Genomic DNA, 19,013 nt, shown 5'->3' on the forward strand with positions numbered 1-19,013 from the left:
CTCTCCAGAACCCCACCTCCCCCCTCTCCAGAACCCCACCTCCCCCCTCTCCAGAACCCCACCTCCCCCCTCTCCAGAACCCCACCTCCCCCCTCTCCAGAACCCCACCTCCCCCCTCTCCAGAACCCCACCTCCCCCCTCTCCAGAACCCCACCTCCCCCCTCTCCAGAACCCCACCTCCCCCCTCTCCAGAACCCCACCTCCCCCCTCTCCAGAACCCCACCTCCCCCCTCTCCAGAACCCCACCTCCCCCCTCTCCAGAACCCCACCTCCCCCCTCTCCAGAACCCCACCTCCCCCCTCTCCAGAACCCCACCTCCCCCCTCTCCAGAACCCCACCTCCCCCCTCTCCAGAACCCCACCTCCCCCCTCTCCAGAACCCCACCTCCCCCCTCTCCAGAACCCCACCTCCCCCCTCTCCAGAACCCCACCTCCCCCCTCTCCAGAACCCCACCTCCCCCCTCCCCAGAACCCCACCTCCCCCCTCCCCAGAACCCCACCTCTCCCCTCCCCAGAACCCCACCTCTCCCCTCCCCAGAACCCCACCTCCCCCCTCACCCAACCCCACCTCCGCCCTCACCCAACCCCACCTCCGCCCTCACCCAACCCCACCTCCGCCCTCACCCAACCCCACCTCCGCCCTCACCCAACCCCACCTCCGCCCTCACCCAACCCCACCTCCGCCCTCCCGCATCCCCCGCCCTCCCGCATCCCCCGCCCTCCCGCATCCCCCGCCTTCCCGCATCCCCCGCCTTCCCGCATCCCCCGCCTTCCCGCAACCACCAATCGCCCCTTCCGCAACCCCCCTTCCCCCCCACTACCCCCCTCCAGCAAACCCTCCCCCTCCCGCAAACACCTCCTCACTACCCTCCCTCCCTCCTCGTTCCATTCATCCTCCCTCCCTCCCTCATTCCGCTCGCTCGTCCCCCTCCCACCTGTCCCCCGCCCCCCTGTCCCCCTCCTCCCTGTCCCTGACCCCCTCCTCCTCCTCCCTGTCCCTGTCACCCTCCCCCCTCCCCCTGTCCCCCTCCCCCTGTCCCCCTCCCCCTGTCCCCCTCCCCCTGTCCCCCTCCCCCTGTCCCCCTCCCCCCTCCCCCTGTCCCCCTCCCCCCTCCCCCTGTCCCCCTCCCCCCTGTCCCTGTCCCCCTCCCCCCTGTCCCTGTCCCCCTCCCCCCTGTCCCTGTCCCCCTCCCCCCTGTCCCTGTCCCCCTCCCCCCTGTCCCTGTCCCCCTCCCCCCTGTCCCTGTCCCCCTCCCCCCTGTCCCTGTCCCCCTCCCCCCTGTCCCTGTCCCCCTCCCCCCTGTCCCTGTCCCCCTCCCCCCTGTCCCTGTCCCCCTCCCCACTGTCCCTGTCCCCCTCCCCACTGTCCCTGTCCCCCTCCCCACTGTCCCTGTCCCCCTCCCCCCTCGTCCCTGTCCCCCTCCCCCCTCGTCCCTGTCCCCCTCCCCCCTCGTCCCTGTCCCCCTCCCCCCTCGTCCCTGTCCCCCTCCCCCCTCGTCCCTGTCCCCCTCCCCCCTCGTCCCTGTCCCCCTCCCCCCTCGTCCCTGTCCCCCTCCCCCCTCGTCCCTGTCCCCCTCCCCCCTCGTCCCTGTCCCCCTCCCCCCTCGTCCCTGTCCCCCTCCCCCCTCGTCCCTGTCCCCCTCCCCCCTCGTCCCTGTCCCCCTCCCCCCTCGTCCCTGTCCCCCTCCCCCCTCGTCCCTGTCCCCCTCCCCCCTCGTCCCTGTCCCCCTCCCGGCTCGTCCCTGTCCCCCTCCCGGCTCGTCCCTGTCCCCCTCCCGGCTCGTCCCTGTCCCCCTCCCGGCTCGTCCCTGTCCCCCTCCCGGCTCGTCCCTGTCCCCCTCCCGGCTCGTCCCTGTCCCCCTCCCGGCTCGTCCCTGTCCCCCTCCCGGCTCGTCCCTGTCCCCCTCCCGGCTCGTCCCTGTCCCCCTCCCGGCTCGTCCCTGTCCCCCTCCCCCCTCGTCCCTGTCCCCCTCCCCCCTCGTCCCTGTCCCCCTCCCCCCTCGTCCCTGTCCCCCTCCCCCCTCGTCCCTGTCCCCCTCCCCCCTCGTCCCTGTCCCCCTCGTCCCTGTCCCCCTCCCCCCTCGTCCCTGTCCCCCTCCCCCCTCGACCCTGTCCCCCTCCCCCCTCGACCCTGTCCCCCTCCCCCCTCGACCCTGTACCCCTCCCCCCTCGACCCTGTCCCCCTCCCCCCTCGTCCCTGTCCCCCTCCCCCCTCGTCCCTGTCCCCCTCCCCCCTCGTCCCTGTCCCCCTCCCCCCTCGTCCCTGTCCCCCTCCCCCCTCGTCCCTGTCCCCCTCCCCCCTCGTCCCTGTCCCCCTCCCCCCTCGTCCCTGTCCCCCTCGTCCCCCTCCCCCCTCGTCCCCCTCCCCCTCCCCCCTCGTCCCCCTCCCCCCTCGTCCCCGTCCCCCTCGTCCCTCGTCCCCCTCGTCCCTCGTCCCCCTCCCCCCTCGTCCCCTCCCCCCTCGTCCCCCTCCCCCCTCGTCCCCCTCCCCCCTCGTCCCCCGTCCCCCTCGTCCCCCGTCCCCCTCGTCCCCCGTCCCCCTCGTCCCCCGTCCCCCTCGTCCCTCGTCCCCCGTCCCCCTCCCCCCTCGTCCCCCTCCCCCTCCTCCCTCGTCCCTGTCCCCCTCCCCCCTCGTCCCCTGTCCCCCTCGTCCCCCGTCCCCCTCGTCCCTGTCCCCCTCGTCCCTGTCCCCCTCCCCCCTCGTCCCTGTCCCCCTCCCCCCTCGTCCCTGTCCCCCTCCCCCCTCGTCCCTGCCCCCCTCCCCCCTCGTCCCTGCCCCCCTCCCCCCTCGTCCCTGCCCCCCTCCCCCCTCGTCCCTGCCCCCCTCCCCCCTCGTCCCTGCCCCCCTCCCCCCTCGTCCCTGCCCCCCTCCCCCCTCGTCCCTGCCCCCCTCCCCCCTCGTCCCTGCCCCCCTCCCCCCTCGTCCCTGCCCCCCTCCCCCCTCGTCCCTGCCCCCCTCCCCCCTCGTCCCTGCCCCCCTCCCCCCTCGTCCCTGCCCCCCTCCCCCCTCGTCCCTGCCCCCCTCCCCCCTCGTCCCTGCCCCCCTCCCCCCTCGTCCCTGCCCCCCTCCCCCCTCGTCCCTGCCCCCCTCCCCCCTCGTCCCTGCCCCCCTCCCCCCTCGTCCCTGCCCCCCTCCCCCCTCGTCCCTGCCCCCCTCCCCCCTCGTCCCTGCCCCCCTCCCCCCTCGTCCCTGCCCCCCTCCCCCCTCGTCCCTGCCCCCCTCCCCCCTCGTCCCTGCCCCCCTCCCCCCTCGTCCCTGCCCCCCTCCCCCCTCGTCCCTGCCCCCCTCCCCCCTCGTCCCTGTCCCCCTCCCCCCTCGTCCCTGTCCCCCTCCCCCCTCGTCCCTGTCCCCCTCCCCCCTCGTCCCTGTCCCCCTCCCCCCTCGTCCCTGTCCCCCTCCCCCCTCGTCCCTGTCCCCCTCCCCCCTCGTCCCTGTCCCCCTCCCCCCTCGTCCCTGTCCCCCTCCCCCCTCGTCCCTGTCCCCCTCCCCCCTCGTCCCTGTCCCCCTCCCCCCTCGTCCCTGTCCCCCTCCCCCCTCGTCCCTGTCCCCCTCCCCCCTCGTCCCTGTCCCCCTCCCCCCTCGTCCCTGTCCCCCTCCCCCCTCGTCCCTGTCCCCCTCCCCCCTCGTCCCTGTCCCCCTCCCCCCTCGTCCCTGTCCCCCTCCCCCCTCGTCCCTGTCCCCCTCCCCCCTCGTCCCTGTCCCCCTCGTCCCCCGTCCCCCTCGTCCCCCGTCCCCCTCGTCCCTGTCCCCCTCCCCCCTCGTCCCTCGTCCCCCTCCCCCCTCGTCCCCCGTTCCCCTCGTCCCCCGTCCCCCTCGTCCCCCGTCCCCCTCCCCCCTCGTCCCCCGTCCCCCTCCCCCCTCGTCCCCCGTCCCCCTCCCCCCTCGTCCCCCGTCCCCCTCCCCCCTCGTCCCTGTCCCCCTCCCCCCTCGTCCCTGTCCCCCTCCCCCCTCGTCCCTGTCCCCCTCCCCCCTCGTCCCTGTCCCCCTCCCCCCTCGTAACTGTCCCCCTCCCCCCTCGTCCCTGTCCCCCTCCCCCCTCGTCCCTGTCCCCCTCCCCCCTCGTCCCTGTCCCCCTCCCCCCTCGTCCCTGTCCCCCTCCCCCCTCGTCCCTGTCCCCCTCCCCCCTCGTCCCTGTCCCCCTCCCCCCTCGTCCCTGTCCCCCTCCCCCCTCGTCCCTGTCCCCCTCCCCCCTCGTCCCTGTCCCCCTCCCCCCTCGTCCCTGTCCCCCTCCCCCCTCGTCCCTGTCCCCCTCCCCCCTCGTCCCTGTCCCCCTCCCCCCTCGTCCCTGTCCCCCTCCCCCCTCGTCCCTGTCCCCCTCCCCCCTCGTCCCTGTCCCCCTCCCCCCTCGTCCCTGTCCCCCTCCCCCCTCGTCCCTGTCCGCCTCGTCCCCCTCGTCCCTCGTCCCTCGTGTCCCTCGTCCCCCTCGTTCCCCTCGTCCCCCGTCCCCGTCCCTGTTCCCCCTCCTCCTCCCCCTCGCCCCCTCCCCGTTCCGCTCGCCCGCCAACCCAACACCTACACCCTCTCCCTCCCCTCCATCCCCCGCCCGCCCCCCTCGTTCCGCTCGCCCGCCCGCCCCCTCGTTTCGCTCGCCCGCCCCCCTCGTTCCGCTCGCCCGCCCCCCTCGTTCCGCTCGCCCGCCCCCCTCGTTCCGCTCGCCCGCCCCCCTCGTTCCGCTCGCCCGCCCCCCTCGTTCCGCTCGCCCGCCCCCCCCCTCGTTCCGCTCGCCCGCCACCCCCCTCGGTTCGCTCGCCCGCCCCCCTCGTTCCGCCGCCCGCCCGCCCCGCGCCCCTCGTCCCGGCCCGCCCGCCCGCCCCCTCGTCCGCCCGCGCCCGCCCGCCCCTCGTTCCGCCTCCCCCGCCTTCCACCCCCCACCCCTTCCCTCCTTTCCCCCCCCACCGCCACCCCGCCTTCCCCCACGCACAGCCTGCCACCCACCCCTTTCCGCAGCCCTCCCCACCTGCTTCCAATAAGCACTGGAGTTAAATTATCCTTATCTATTTCGCTCTAAAACTAGACACAGACAGAGGACCATGACCATACACTTGATTTGAATCCAGGCTCAATAAGTACAAAGCTTGTATTTAGTCTCTTGACCAGCCAGTTTCCCTCGTCTGATTCTCAGGGAGTAACAGTAATGTCTTACAGAAATGGATGATGAAGACTGTGAAAGGAGAAGAACGGAGTGTTTAGATGAAATGTCCAATCTTGAGAAACAGTTTACAGATCTAAAAGAACAGTAAGTCTGATTGTGGTTTTCTATCTTTTTTTTACTTTGTTTTGCAATTGAAAACATGTCGACTTTAGTGTATTATTTAGTTTCATTCTGTGCTAAAACCATTGGACAACTCAATTGTTTTGAACATTTATTTTGTTCAGACCTTCTGTTGTAATAGTTCATGCTTCTAAAGTAACGAAAGGAGCCAAGCAAATCCCCAAACTATTTATTTTTTATTTGGCCCTTATTTTGCAGCATGCTGTCTAAGAACAAGGAATGACACCTTTATAGAAGGTGTGTGTGTGTGTGCAAAAACCAGCACCTCCTGTGAGGTGCTATATAAATTCAAGTTATTGTCTAAAATTAAGGGTGTGAGGTCTCGAGCATCAGGAAGTCTCCTTTGCCATCATTTAATGTGAGTTGCTGATATAAGTGTTTTGTAAACGTTTCATATCAAAATTTGATACAGAAAAAGAAATGAGTCAATAACTTGCTGCATGTTTGGTTAAAGTCTGTTTATTGCCTCATTTAAAAATAGAACTGTGATATTAAATTTCCAGAACATTTCTAACTATTCTAGTGTTTGTATACACATCTTTATAACTGCTTGGTATATATACCTGCATCGCATGGAGTGCAACGGTTCAAGAAGGCAGCACACCACCACCTTCTCAAGGGCAGTTAGGGAAGGGCAATAAATGCTGGCCTAACCAGTGATGCCCACACCCTATGAAAGAATAAAAAAAACCCTAAATCTCTCAGGTTCTCTACCTCTTTTTCTTCCTTTAAGACATTCATTAAAAATAGCTCTTTGACCAGCATTTGTTATCTGCTCTAAAATCCCCTTATGTGGCCTAGTGTCTTAATGTTGCTTTATAACAGACAATTGAAGCATCTTAGAACCTTTAATTATGTTAAGGTGCTATATGAATTTATATATATTCATATATATATATATATGAATTTAAGTTGTCCTACCACCAGCTGCTCACAATTAAAGTAATCTTCCAAAAATGTTGTCCCAAAATGGTATTCTTGTGTAAAAAACCTTTTTGGTTCTTGCAGATTTTTTTCTTCTTTTGGTGCTTGGAAAATTTTTATCCTTTTTCATATTTATATTTAGCCCATGTCATAGTTGTTTTTAAAAATGCAAATTCTCAACTATCGGAGAACTGCCACTTTTGGAAAGTCAGAAACTGTTCTTTGCTTCCAGAGTTGGTCTTAGCTGCCTCACTTGCTTCATGCGCTTAATAGCTTATGTCAAAGTTTTCATGATTTTCAAACTTCTAACATAAAATTCCTGACAGATCCTCATCACTACCTGAAGATATGAGTCTCTCAAGCCTTATTTTGCGTCTTTCTGCTGACACTTTGGAACAAAATTATGAGCGCCAAGGTTTCTCAGGATCCCAGCTTGCACTGTGCTTTGGAAACTGAACATTTCCTATTTTTGATTAAATGTCACTGAAGTGCACAATTTATTATTTTTTTTCTGATGCAACTTGGGTAGGATTCTAGAAAACCTCTGTCACTGGTTTGCCAATATTTTGTCAAAACCAGCAGCAGTACAATTGCTCCCTGATAACTTGCCACTTTTGGATGACCATCAACACAAAAATAGCAGTATAATTTAGAAGATTACATAGCCCTCTCGAAAAAGTCATTTCTCAAGTTCTCAGGAATGCAGAATAAATCCAGCCTCTGAAATAGGTAAAATTATTCCAAGATGTCTAACATTTTAAGCACCTTGCATGAAGGGAAACATATAACACGACTTCACTAGTTAGTTGATAAAGACTTGCAATCTTCACTTATCAAGTATAGTTTAATTCAAACAGTTTAAGTAGCACTTGGTGAACTAAGATTACGAACTTGAGCACGACAGCAAAGCACAGGCTTAAGCCTTGGATGATCTTGGGAAGCATTTCTTAGCCCTGTAGCCCATCAGCATTCTATCCTTCATGATCTTCAGTGATCCTTTCTCGAAGTGCATGAATATTCAAGCCAGGTAAAAACAGGATGAGACTGCTCTGCTGTGCCTAAACAGCTTTCTGGTGCTGGCTGCCTAGACTCTCATGTAGAATGTTGAACACGTTGAGTGGCTGCTTGGAAGAAATACCAGAAAACTATTGGCACCTATAGAAACATACCCCAGCACTAGTCTGCCTTCAGGAGGAAAATTGAAACCGATTGTGAGGAAGGATAGTTGAATTTAGGATTTTAACTAATTTATGGAACCACAAGGTGTTGTAATGGGAAGACAGGAGAGACAGTATAATGGGAGGATGCAATAAAATAGGCTGCCTTTGAATTCATATCATTCTCATGACAAATAGAATTTCAATTGGACTGATCTGAAGCATGCACTATCCTCTCAGGGTCATGTCTCACTTACCTTATCCCAGATGTATGAGAAGTAGAAGCCAAATGCATATGGCAGCACTGCTGAAGTTTAACCAGCTAAAATTGTAGATTACCACCAGAGTATTGAAAGCTTATCCCTGCTTTTCTAGCTAGAACCATCTGAGCTTAGGTTTTATATAATTATTTGCAGCAAAACAAGAGGAATATCAGACCTATGTGATAAGTCTACTACTCCGGGCCCTATCAATAAGTCAGACTGGCAATCAGTCAAGAAGACAACCTTGAATTGCCGCAGATTTGTTTTGATCACATATTTTAATTACTGCATCTGTATTACTTTTTTTTTTCTTGAGGCATATAATGATGAATTCATAGAAGCCCCTCTTATGCTGTCTTTCTACCTTTTGCCATCTTACCACCAAGGAGAATCATCACCAGTTGATAATTGACAACAATCAACATTTTTTGTATCTTTTGCCCTTGTCTTTATAAGTTAGCACCTGTGGGGGTGGGGGTGACCTCTGGTTGACTGGAGATTGAAACATTTAAGGTACATAATGTACTCGCCTTGGATACATCAGACCCTGTCTAGGAGCAGGGGCGGAACCCTGTCGGGAGATTTAAAAAGGTCACAGATCAGTTCAAGGGGCAGACTCTGTGATGATTGTCATCTGGGTAGGTTGCTGAGAAATTTTGGGAACCTGTCTTGGTGGTGCCTGCCACTTAATGTGCAGTTTGTAGTGTGTTCAACGCAGTTTGCCTGTTAATTCGTGTTTACCTCATTAATTCTGTATGTTAGAGTATAAGATAAAGTATTAACTGTTTGCTCTGTTGATTTTTGTATGGTAAAATTTCTTTTCGTTTAAAACAATGGCATCTTGTGGTTTCATCCTCCTAAATAATTGGGATTTCAAATTTTGTCTACTTTAATTTTTTAATAAGTTACAGGTCCCTAACCGGATCATAACAAAAATTTGGGGGTCAGGTCTGAGATCATAACAAAATGTTACTATAATAATCACTGATATGGAGCTTTATGGTTTGACTAGCAATTATGTGTTTGGTTAGCTAAAAAAAGGGTAATTAGTCATGCACCCTTTCGTGTTCTTTATATCCACTTTTTATTGTATCTGAAATGAGGTAAAAGGTACAAAACACAGAATGGTTGCAACACAGAAGGACTTGACCTGTCATGCCCATGCCAGCTCTCTGCAAGAGCAACTCAAAAGCCCCACTCCCTGCATTTTCCCCGTAGCCCTACAATTTTTTTCTCTTTCCATAATTATTCAATTCTCTTCTGAAAGCCATCCTTGAATCTGCCTCCACACCAGTACATTCCAGATCATTGGTTTGTTGAATTTTTTTTTTAAAAGTTTTTCCTCATGTCACCGTTAGTTCTTTTGCCATTCAACTTAAATCGGTTTCCCTGGTTCTCGACCCTTCTGCCAAAGGGAATGGTTTCTCCCTATCTACTCTGTCCAGACCACTTGTGATTTTTGATCACCTCTCGCAAATCTCCAGCTAGTGTTGTGCTGTATCCTGCTGATGGCTGAACTGTGGCTGGGTCTTTAACTTCAGCCTGTTAATGAAGTTCCAAACCCAGTTGCATACTAAATACAAAACACCTAGATGCAAATGCAAATCTGATCCATTTAATGTAATAAAAGGCACAACTATCTTTGACAACCCTCATTTAGTGCTGCTAGATTTCACTATGTGGAAATTCTATACCAGATTTGCCAAGCCACAGTTTATATTTGATTTGACTGAAACCATTTCCAGGTGAGTGATTTAACCAAACAGTTATATTTTCAGGTTATACAGGGAAAGATTAAGTCAAGTGGAAGCAAAACTTGAGGAAGTTATAGCAGGAAAGGCTCCTGAATATTTGGAACCTTTAGCAGCTCTACAAGAGAATATGCAAATTCGAACAAAGGTTGCAGGTAAAATTAAGTTTCAGCTTACGTTTTTAATGTGCAATGGTGTTTTGATGCCATGTTTAGTAGATGGTGGCTGATCCTGAAATGGTCATAACCTATGATTTTTAATGATTAGATACAGAATTTTCAAAGGTCTGCAATTACATAATATCCTGGTACAAAAGCAAAATACTGTGGATACTGGAAATCTGAAATAAAACAAAAAATGCTTGAAGTACTCAGGCAGCATCTGCGGAAAGAGAGTTAATGTTTCAGGTTGAGATGACCTTCAGAAACGAAGGAAGATAGAAATGTAATAGGTTTTGAACTGGTGGAGGGGGGCTTGGGAAGAACAAAAGGGAAGATCTGTGATGGGGTGGGGGCGGCAGGAGAGATTAAATGTCAAAAATATTTCTTGGTGCAAAAGCCAAAAAGTGGTCATGGATACAGTAAAGAAACACAAGATGTGTCCGGATGAGACGTGAATGATTGCATAGCAGCCACCTGAATGCAACATGAAGAGATAAAGAAAGAAACTAGACAAAACTGAACCAGCTAGAAAAACATATAGAACAAGATGGAGGCCGAGGTTGTGGTCTAAAATTGTTAAACTCAGAATTGAGTCTAGAAAGTTGTAGAAGTACCAAGTCAAAAGATAAGTTGCTGGTCTTCGAGTTTGCGTTGAGCTTCATTGTGACACAGTAATAGGCCAAGAACAGAAAGGTCAGAGTGGGAGCAAGGGGGAGAATTAGAATGACAAGCGATGGGAAGCATGGGGTCACATGGATTAAACAGAGGTGTTCCGCAAACAAACCAGTCTGTTTGACCTCCTTAATGCAGAGGAGACCACATGTGAGCAGCAAAAACAGGATACTAAATTGAAACAAAAACAAGTAAATCACTGTTTCATTTAGGAGTGTTTGGAGCTTTGGATGGTGAGAATGGAGGAAATAAATACGACAAGTGTTACATCTCCTATGCTTGCATGGAAAGATGCCATAGGAAATGGAGGGAGTAGTTGAGGTGACTGAGGAGTATGCCAGGTTGTCTAAGATGGTATGTTCCTTGCGGAGTGCTGAAAGGGGAGGGGCAGATGTGTTTGGTGGTCACATCATGCTGAAGGTGGTGGAAGATGAGTCATTGAATCTTGGGGCTGGTGGGGTGGAAGGCAAGGACAAGGGAATGCTGTCATGATTCTGGGAGGGAGGGGAAGGGGTGAGAGCAGAAGTGCGAAAGAAAATAGATCGGACTTGGAGGGCCCTGTTAACCACACTGCGGGGGAATCCTCAGTTGACAAAAAACAAAGACACATCGGAAGCACTGGTGTGGAAAGTTGCATCGTCTGAACAGATGCGACAGAGACGGAGAAACTGAAGTAAAATCCGAGTAAGTGAGAAAGTGTAGTCAAGATAGCTGTGGGAGGCTGTGGACTTGTAGTGAATATTAGTTGTCATTCAACTCCAGAAATGGAGATAGAAGTTGAGGAAGGAAAGGGACGAGTCAGAGGTGGATCAGGTTAAGGTAAGAGAAGGATGGAAATTGGAAATGAAGTCAATAAGACTTTGCCGTTCATGGTGAGATTAGGAAGCAGCACTAAGATAGACGTCAACATACTGGGAATAGAGATGAGAGAGGGGACCTGAGTAGGACTAGATGAGGAATGTTCCACATAACCCACAAAAGGTAGGCATAGCTAGTACCCATGTGGTTACCTATAGTGACACCCTTTATTTGGAGGAAATGAGTGGAGTTGAAGGAGAAGTTTGTTCAATGTGAAAGCAGTTCAACCAGGCAGAGGAAGGTGGTGATGGATGGGGACTGGTTGGTCCTCCGTTTGAGGAAAAAGCGGAGAGCGCTCAGCCCATCCTGGTGGGGGTTGGGAGGTGTGGGGGATTGGATGTCCATGGTGATATCTTAGCCTGTTCTGTTTTTTTAAAAAAACTTCCTGGTGTTGCCGCAACTCTGGATTCACCACAGTTATTTATAACATGAATTTCAAGCAAATTGAAATTGCTTCTTAGTGTCCATTTTTGAATCAGCCTCCCTGCATTACTTTATTATAGCTCTTATTCAAAGCAACAAAAGATTCCTTTTTAAGTACACATTTTGCAAGTCTGGAGAAGCAGGAGATGTCAGCACTATCATAATGTTTTTTAAGCCAATTTGATATGCAACATTTAACAACATCAATGTAGCTGTCAGATTAATTATGAGGGAGTGGGGAGTTGCACTTGATCTGGCAGGGAACCTAATATATATGTTAATTTATTAGCCAAAATATATGGATATGAATCAACTCATTAACTTTCCATCTGAACAGGTGATTTTCTAATTACAGGTATCTATAGAGAGCTCTGTTTAAAAACTGTAAAGAACCAATTTGAGTGCGAAGTGCAGGCTGCATTCCAACACTGGGAGGTAAGCAATAGTTACTGAGCAATGGACATTGAAGTCCCCACCCAGAGTATATTCCATGCCCATGCTACCATCAGTGCTTCCCCCAAGTGATGTTTAAGATGAAGGAGTACTACTTCATCAGCTGAGGGAGGCTGGTGGAATCAACAATGTTTCCATACCCATATTTGACCTGAAACTATTGGGTTCAATCTCAATGCTGAGGACACCATGGGCTACTTCCTCTAATTGTATCAAGCTGTCTCCTCATCTAGTTGGATCTGTCCTGCCAGTGGGGCTGGAGTATGGAACATCGGCTGATGACTATGGCTCTGTAATTGTGACTATGTCAGGCTTTTACTTAACTAGTCTGTGAGATAACTTCCAATAGATATTTGTGAGAAGTTGTTTTGCAGGTTATCTAGGCTGGGTGTGCCTTTCTCATTTCCTGATTTGATGCTTAGGTACAGCTGTATGTTCTTTTATTTTTTTCTTTTGTTCCTTTCTCGTGGTTTGAGTTCTAGAGGGCAACCAAGTGTCAACCACGTTGGTGTGGAGCTGGAGTCACAGACTGGGTATTGACTATAGGCCTCTTAGGCTGAAGGACATTCGTGAACCAGTTGGACTTTTATGACAATATGGCAGCTTCTTAGACACTTTGACTGATGCAGATTTTATTTAATTGAATTCAAATTTTCAAACTGCCATGGGTGAATTTGAGCTCATGTTTTCCAGATTACTAGTCCGTAACATAACCATGACACTGCTATACCTTGTCGCAAATACAGGCATTTTTGACAACATTGATGGAGTGACTACAGCAGGTCCTTATCTAGACCAAACCTTGGCTTCATACTAAGGGCACCCTTCATCGTGTCATGTGTCACTACTGCTGTGCTGAACAGAATAGTTAAAGAAAGATCTAAGAGCTCAAAACTAAGAATCTATGAGGCTCTGCGGGCCATCAGCTGCAGGCAAATTATATACCACGACAATCTGTAAATTCATGGCTTGGCATATTCCTCAATCTTCCTCTGGTTCAATGAGTGTTGTATGAATGAACATGCTGTGAGTAGTACCAGGCCTTCCTGAAAATGAGGTGTCGACCTGATGAAGCTGCAACACAGGACTAAATATATAGCCGCATGGTAGTACAGAACTTGAGTATTGCTGTCAAAGCTTTTTAACTTGCACTCATCAGGACAGATTTGCAAGAATACCAAATCTCATTGGAAACAAGAATTTATACTGCATGAGAATAGGTTGCTGATTGGCTGGCAAGTGGACTCTGGTCGAGGCGTTGACATGACGAATGCACCAAGGAACAGTTAACTGCCAAACTTTTGTTGAAATGCAAACCAGGCAGGTCAACTCAGAATGATCAAGGCATTACCATGAGGAATGAACCAGGGAATGGCTGTCCCCCAAGCTTTTGTTCAGTTGAAAAAGGCGCAATGCATGGACATGTTTTTCCTGTTTGCAAAGAACAGGGCCCAATTTATGAATATATGTATCTTCTAGCACATGTAAGTGAGCCACCCTGCAAGCCTGATTGATAATCTTAAATTGCCTGTCAGTATAAGTCTGAGCACAATCAAGATTGTTTAGCAAGTGTTGTCCAATCGTGGAATCGCATCTAATGTTGGACACTATATTCTGAATTTTGCAAGCATAGACTGGTTGAGTATGGTCAGCCTATTGCGAACAGCCAAAGAGACATGCTGTTTGATATGCGCCATCAGTCGATGAGACACACAGCCTACATACCTGGCATCACACTGGTAATAAAATTCATATACCACATTACTCATTTGTGCGGTGGCCAGAATGCCTTTTTGGCTTGACGGCCGCACTTGTTAGTGGAGAATACCACTCGTGTTGCTACTGCAAAGGAGCAGCGTGAAATGCCTAGCTTCGCCTGTTGGTCAAAAGCTTGAGATACCTTATCCTTTCAGGGTGATCTGAGTTAGACTGGGCACTTTTCAGGGTGGCCTTAGGCCCATTCGTAAGTTTGTATGATATACAGTGAGCAATGATTTGATCAGAGTAGCTATTATCCCGCAGGATAACTTTGATGCTTTTTTTAAAAAACAATAGCTTGGCAGTTAGCTGTTCCCTGATGCATTCTCTATGGCAATGCCTCTACCAATCACTCCACTTGCCAACTAATCAGCACCCTCAGTATAAATTGTTTTCCCCTATGAGACTTGATATTTTTGCAAATCTGTCCTGATGAAGTGCAGGACGAAAAGCTTCGACAATATGTCTCTTTTTTTCAACAAGACTAAATATATACTAAATAGTGGAAGCTGCATGCTAGGGACAGAGTTTAGCAATTCCACATTAACAGATCAGGTCAAAGCTCTGCAATCCTGCCACATCCAATCTTGAATAGTAGTGGACAATTCAGCAACTAACTGGAGGAGGAGGCGGCTCCGTGGATATGCCCATCCTTATTGCTGGTGGAGCCCAGCTTGTGAGTGCAAAAGACAAGGCAGAAATGGTTGTAACCACCTTCAGCCAGAAGTGGAGGTGTCAGCTGTGGCTCAGTTCATAGCACCCTCGCCTTTGAATCAGAGGGTTGTGGGTTCATGTCCCACTCCCGGAAAACCAAGAACTGTGATTGTACTCGAAAGAGTTGCAATCTGTGACTGTTGATAACTCGAAAGAGTTTCAGCCAGAAGTGTTAAGTAGATCTGCTTCTGGTTTGTCCACTGTCACAGGTGCCAGGCTTCAATTAATTTCCTTCATCCTACTTGGCATCAAGCAATGGCCAAGTGCACTGGACACAACAAAGACTACAAGCCCTGTCAGTGTCCTGAATGTAGTGCAGAAAACCTGTGCTCCAGTCCTTAGTTCTTAGCTAAGCTGTTTCAGACAAGCTGCAAGAATGGCTTTTATCAGATTAATGTGGAAAATTGCTTTTGTATAACCTACAGGACACCTGTAAACCAACCAGTTGCCACCACTTGGCCTACTCCCAATCATCAGCAAAGTGATGGAAGGAGTAGTCAGAGGTGCTATCAAGTAGCACTTGCTCACCAATGCTTAATCTGGGCACTGCCAAAAACCTGATGGCAAACCCCATTTACAGCTTTAGTCCAAATATGGACTTTAGCTGATTTCTAGCTGTGAGATGAGAGTGACTGTCCTTTACATCAAGGCAACTGTCCTTGATATCAAGGCAGTATTTGCCTGTGTGGGGCATTGGCCGAGTAAACCTGAAGTCTGTGGGGTTCAACAGTAAATTCTCAAGTGGCTGGAGTCATATCTGAATGGTTATAGTTGTTGGAGGACAATTATCTTGGCCCCAGGATATTGTTATACAAGTTTCTCAGGACCCAACTATCGTCGACTGCTTTATTAATGATCTTCCCTCATTCACAACTTCAAAAGTGAGGCTTTTCACTGAACTCGGCAGTCTAAGCTGTATGCAGGAACATCTGGGCAACCTCCAAGTTTGTACTGATAAGTAGCAAGTATCATTCAGGCCACACGAGTGTCAGAGAATCATCGCAACAAGAGAGTGCATAACCATATTCCGTTGACATTCATTGTCAGTACCATCACACGAGTTCACCCACCATCAATCTCCCTGGGATCACCATTGCCCAGAAACTAAACTGGCCAGCTACATAAATGTTGCAGCTATTAGGGCAGGCTGGAGCGATGATTATACTGAAGAGAGTGACTCACCTCCTGACTCCATAACATCTCTCTACCACCTACAAAGCACATCAGGAGTATGATAAAATTCTTTCCACCTGCCTGGATGGTTGCTGCTCCAAAGGCACTCGCAAGGCTTCATACTATCCAGAACAAAGCAGTCCACTTGATTGACAAACCATCCAATGGCTTAAATGTCCCATCCCTCCACCATCAGCATACCATGGCTGCTTTGTGAACCGTCTAAAAGATGCACTGCACCATCTCGCCAGGACTTCTTTGGTAGCACTTACAAAATCCTTGATTTGCACCACCTTGAAGGATGAGTGCAGTAGGTGCATTGGAACTCCATGACCTCCAAGCCACACATCATCCTAACTGAGACATATATTACTCTTTCTTTAATATTGCAGGGTCAAAATCCTGCAACTAACAACCTAGCAACATTATTGAACACTGTCACAACGCAGAATGCCGTAGATCAAGAAGAAAAACGACTGCCACCATCCCAATGAATGTTACAGTAAATGCCAGCCTTGACAATGGTGCTCACATCCTGAGAATGAATAAATTAAGAAAAAGAAGTAGTTATATGCAATATAAAATCATTCCATATAATTAACCTATATTCTGCTGCTTGCTAGAGTGAGAAGCTGCTTCTGTATGATACTCTACAAAGTGAACTGGAGGAGAGAATCCGGCGCCTTGAAGAAGACCGGCACAGCATTGACATCACATCGGGTATGTCAGCTTGTTGGTTCAAACTAAGTATACTTAATAAATGATTTGAAGGTTAGCACTTCATTGTTGTACTACAGTATTGTAAACTTTTAAAATTCATTATGTTAAAAGAAATAAAATAGGTAAAGGAACTTGGCAGTTCTACAATGATGTTTCTGCTTCTTGTTAATCTGACAAATGTGAAGTAAAACTACTGATAATTTAAATTTTAAAAATGAGTGATCATTCTCAAGTTTAAGTACACTATTTGCAGTCATAAATTGTAACCTGTATCTTTCAGAGCTATGGAATGATGAGCTACAGTCCAGAAAAAATAAGAGGAAAGATCCATTTAGCCCAGACAAAAAGAAAAAGCCAGTAGTTGTCTCTGATATCCTTTTTTTAGTTCATCTTCACAACAAAGCAAGTGCTTCAGAAAAGTCAACCGGTAAACAGATGCAAAAAAATTTCTATTGGCTGTTATACCGACTGGGCTTCTATTAAAATTAATTCATATATTTAGTGTGTGTTTTAATGTATAATGAGAATTCTTTGCAGTATTAGAAATGCGCTTTGTAAATTAGTATGTGTTTTAATATTTTTATAATGTGATCACTCTGTATGTTACCTTGTAAATAATAGGACACAATGTGCCTTATTTTTACGCATTCTGTGCTTGTTGATTTTTTTAATTATATATTCTGATTTTAGAGAAAACTGAGTTAATATTCAGATTCTGGGAATTTCCTTAACCAGCATACGTCCTTATGTAGTTTACATGTTACAAGATCTTGATATACTTGAAGATTGGACAACAATTAGAAAAGTATGTTTCTTCATATGTTGTGCCCCTAACATATAACATATTTTGTAGTTGGAAAGTACTGGCCTCTGTCTGATTATTATGGCGCTCGAGCAACACAATTCTGCATTTTTTAAAACCATGTTATTTTGAGGAACCTATCATTGTATTCTCCAAATGTTGCTTTTCCAAAGCAAAATCTAATTTATTTCATTGGAATAAATTTTCTTTGCGAAAGCATTTTGGACAAAATATTGCCATTATAGAATGTCACATGTAGTGCTCTACAGGATTGTTCTATATGAAAGTAGAAGTAACATTTCTAGAAATGTGGAATTATAGTACCAAAGTGACATCTAAAATATGCACGTGTTACTTATTTAAATTCATATTTTTGTTCAGTTGAAAATAATGCTAACGCTTCACGTAGGTGCGTGTTTCAAGGCAATTATTCATGCCAATAATGCTTGTGTAGTTTATTAATATCTTCTCAAAGCAAGTTGAGCTAGTGTCTTGGAATGATATATTGAGTTTTCTTTATCATGTGTAGAGAAACTAGTTTATGCTTTGTATCTCACCAATAGTTTTTACAGAGAGGTTTCAAATGACCAACAGCAATAAAGTAACAAGGGTGTGCATCATATCCTATGACTCTTTATACCACATTTCAATAACTAAACATTTTTTTAATGTGACATCATTAAGAATTTCCCCCACCCTGAATTATCCTTAATTATGATGTCATAACCATGAAATACTTAAACTCATAAAAATTAAATATTTGTGATTATGATTTAACTTTGAGTTTCTTTTAACTTTTTCATAATACATAAAGGGGCTGGAAACCAGCTTCAGTCACAGAAGAATATTCAAGCTTATTAATACAACTGTTACTTTATCAGTGGTTATTGTCAGGCAGATGCCCAGACGCTCAATACACTGCAGCAATTCAGGAAGACAGCTCACCGCCACCTTCTCAAGGGCAATTAGGGATGAGCAATAAATGCTGACCTTGCCAACAACATTCACATCCCATCAAAGAATAAAAAAAGTCAACCTATTCAATTCAAATACAAACATTTGCACAATCTATTCAAATATGTTTTTGATTGGCAGCATTTTTTGAATTTGAGTACTTACCCTCAATAAAAAGTTGAATTTATGCATAAGCCTGTCTTTTTCAAATCCGGTCTCTGCAGAGCCTTCAGAGTTGGTCAGATACCTTCTAGAGCGAAAAAGAGAACAGCTTAAAAATCGTAATTTAGCATAATTACTGCAAACTATTTTTTACTACTTGAGTTAGCAAAACTTAGTACATATTGTAATATATATAAAAGCAGAAAATGCTGGAACGCTCTCAAGGGTTTCTAGACAGATATTGAGAGTTAGCTTTTTTTGTAGTTGACCTTAGATCAGCCTGGAAGATGTTGGAGATTAACAGCTTTTAAGCAAGTACAGAGGCAAGAAAGCCTGACACGCTGAGTGTTTCCAGCATTATCTTATTATTTTAGATTTCCAGCATTTACAATATTTTGCTGCTTTATGTATGTTGTGTCATTGCTACTTTTTACTTATTGTTTAATAAATTTGCTTGGCAGTTGGAACCTCACTGTCATTCTGCTGCCACTCAAAGACAAGAAAGACAAATGAGATTGAATGATAAAACTAGTGACTGGAAGTAACTAGAGTTGTGTTTGTTTCCTGGATACACTATGAATTTTACCTTGATACCTGAACAACGCTCTGGGATGTCAGGAACTAAGGCTTACCAGTAAGAATAATCTGAAAATGGAAGCCAAAGATATGTTTAATAACAGGAGCCCCCAGAACATCATAATACCTGAATTATGTGCTAAAATAACGACCTATATTCTGTTTTTGATTTACTGTTTTCTTGCCAGCATGACAAACAACACAAGGCCAACCCCAGTTT

General features: G+C 49.0%; 1 protein-coding gene across 4 annotated transcripts in view; it reads left to right on the forward strand.

The window, feature by feature from the left end:
• The window catches only part of brms1la (BRMS1 like transcriptional repressor a), a 36,128-nt gene that overhangs the window by 2,253 nt on the left and 14,862 nt on the right, over nucleotides 1-19,013 (forward strand). For 2 of the 4 annotated variants that reach the window (XM_078562762.1, XM_078562764.1), the window contains exons 2-7: nucleotides 5,146-5,236; nucleotides 9,395-9,522; nucleotides 11,837-11,916; nucleotides 16,203-16,299; nucleotides 16,580-16,669; nucleotides 17,040-17,104. In XM_078562762.1, coding sequence (XP_078418888.1) covers nucleotides 5,146-5,236; nucleotides 9,395-9,522; nucleotides 11,837-11,916; nucleotides 16,203-16,299; nucleotides 16,580-16,669; nucleotides 17,040-17,104 — 551 coding nt within the window. Of the gene's footprint in view, nucleotides 1-5,145; nucleotides 5,237-9,394; nucleotides 9,523-11,818; nucleotides 11,917-16,202; nucleotides 16,300-16,579; nucleotides 16,670-17,039; nucleotides 17,105-19,013 lie in introns of all 4 variants that reach the window. The other 2 variants (XM_078562761.1, XM_078562763.1) reach the window with 1 other exon arrangement.

Source organism: Cetorhinus maximus, chromosome 18 (genome assembly GCF_964194155.1).
Source record: "Cetorhinus maximus chromosome 18, sCetMax3.hap1.1, whole genome shotgun sequence".
NCBI lineage: Eukaryota > Metazoa > Chordata > Chondrichthyes > Lamniformes > Cetorhinidae > Cetorhinus > Cetorhinus maximus.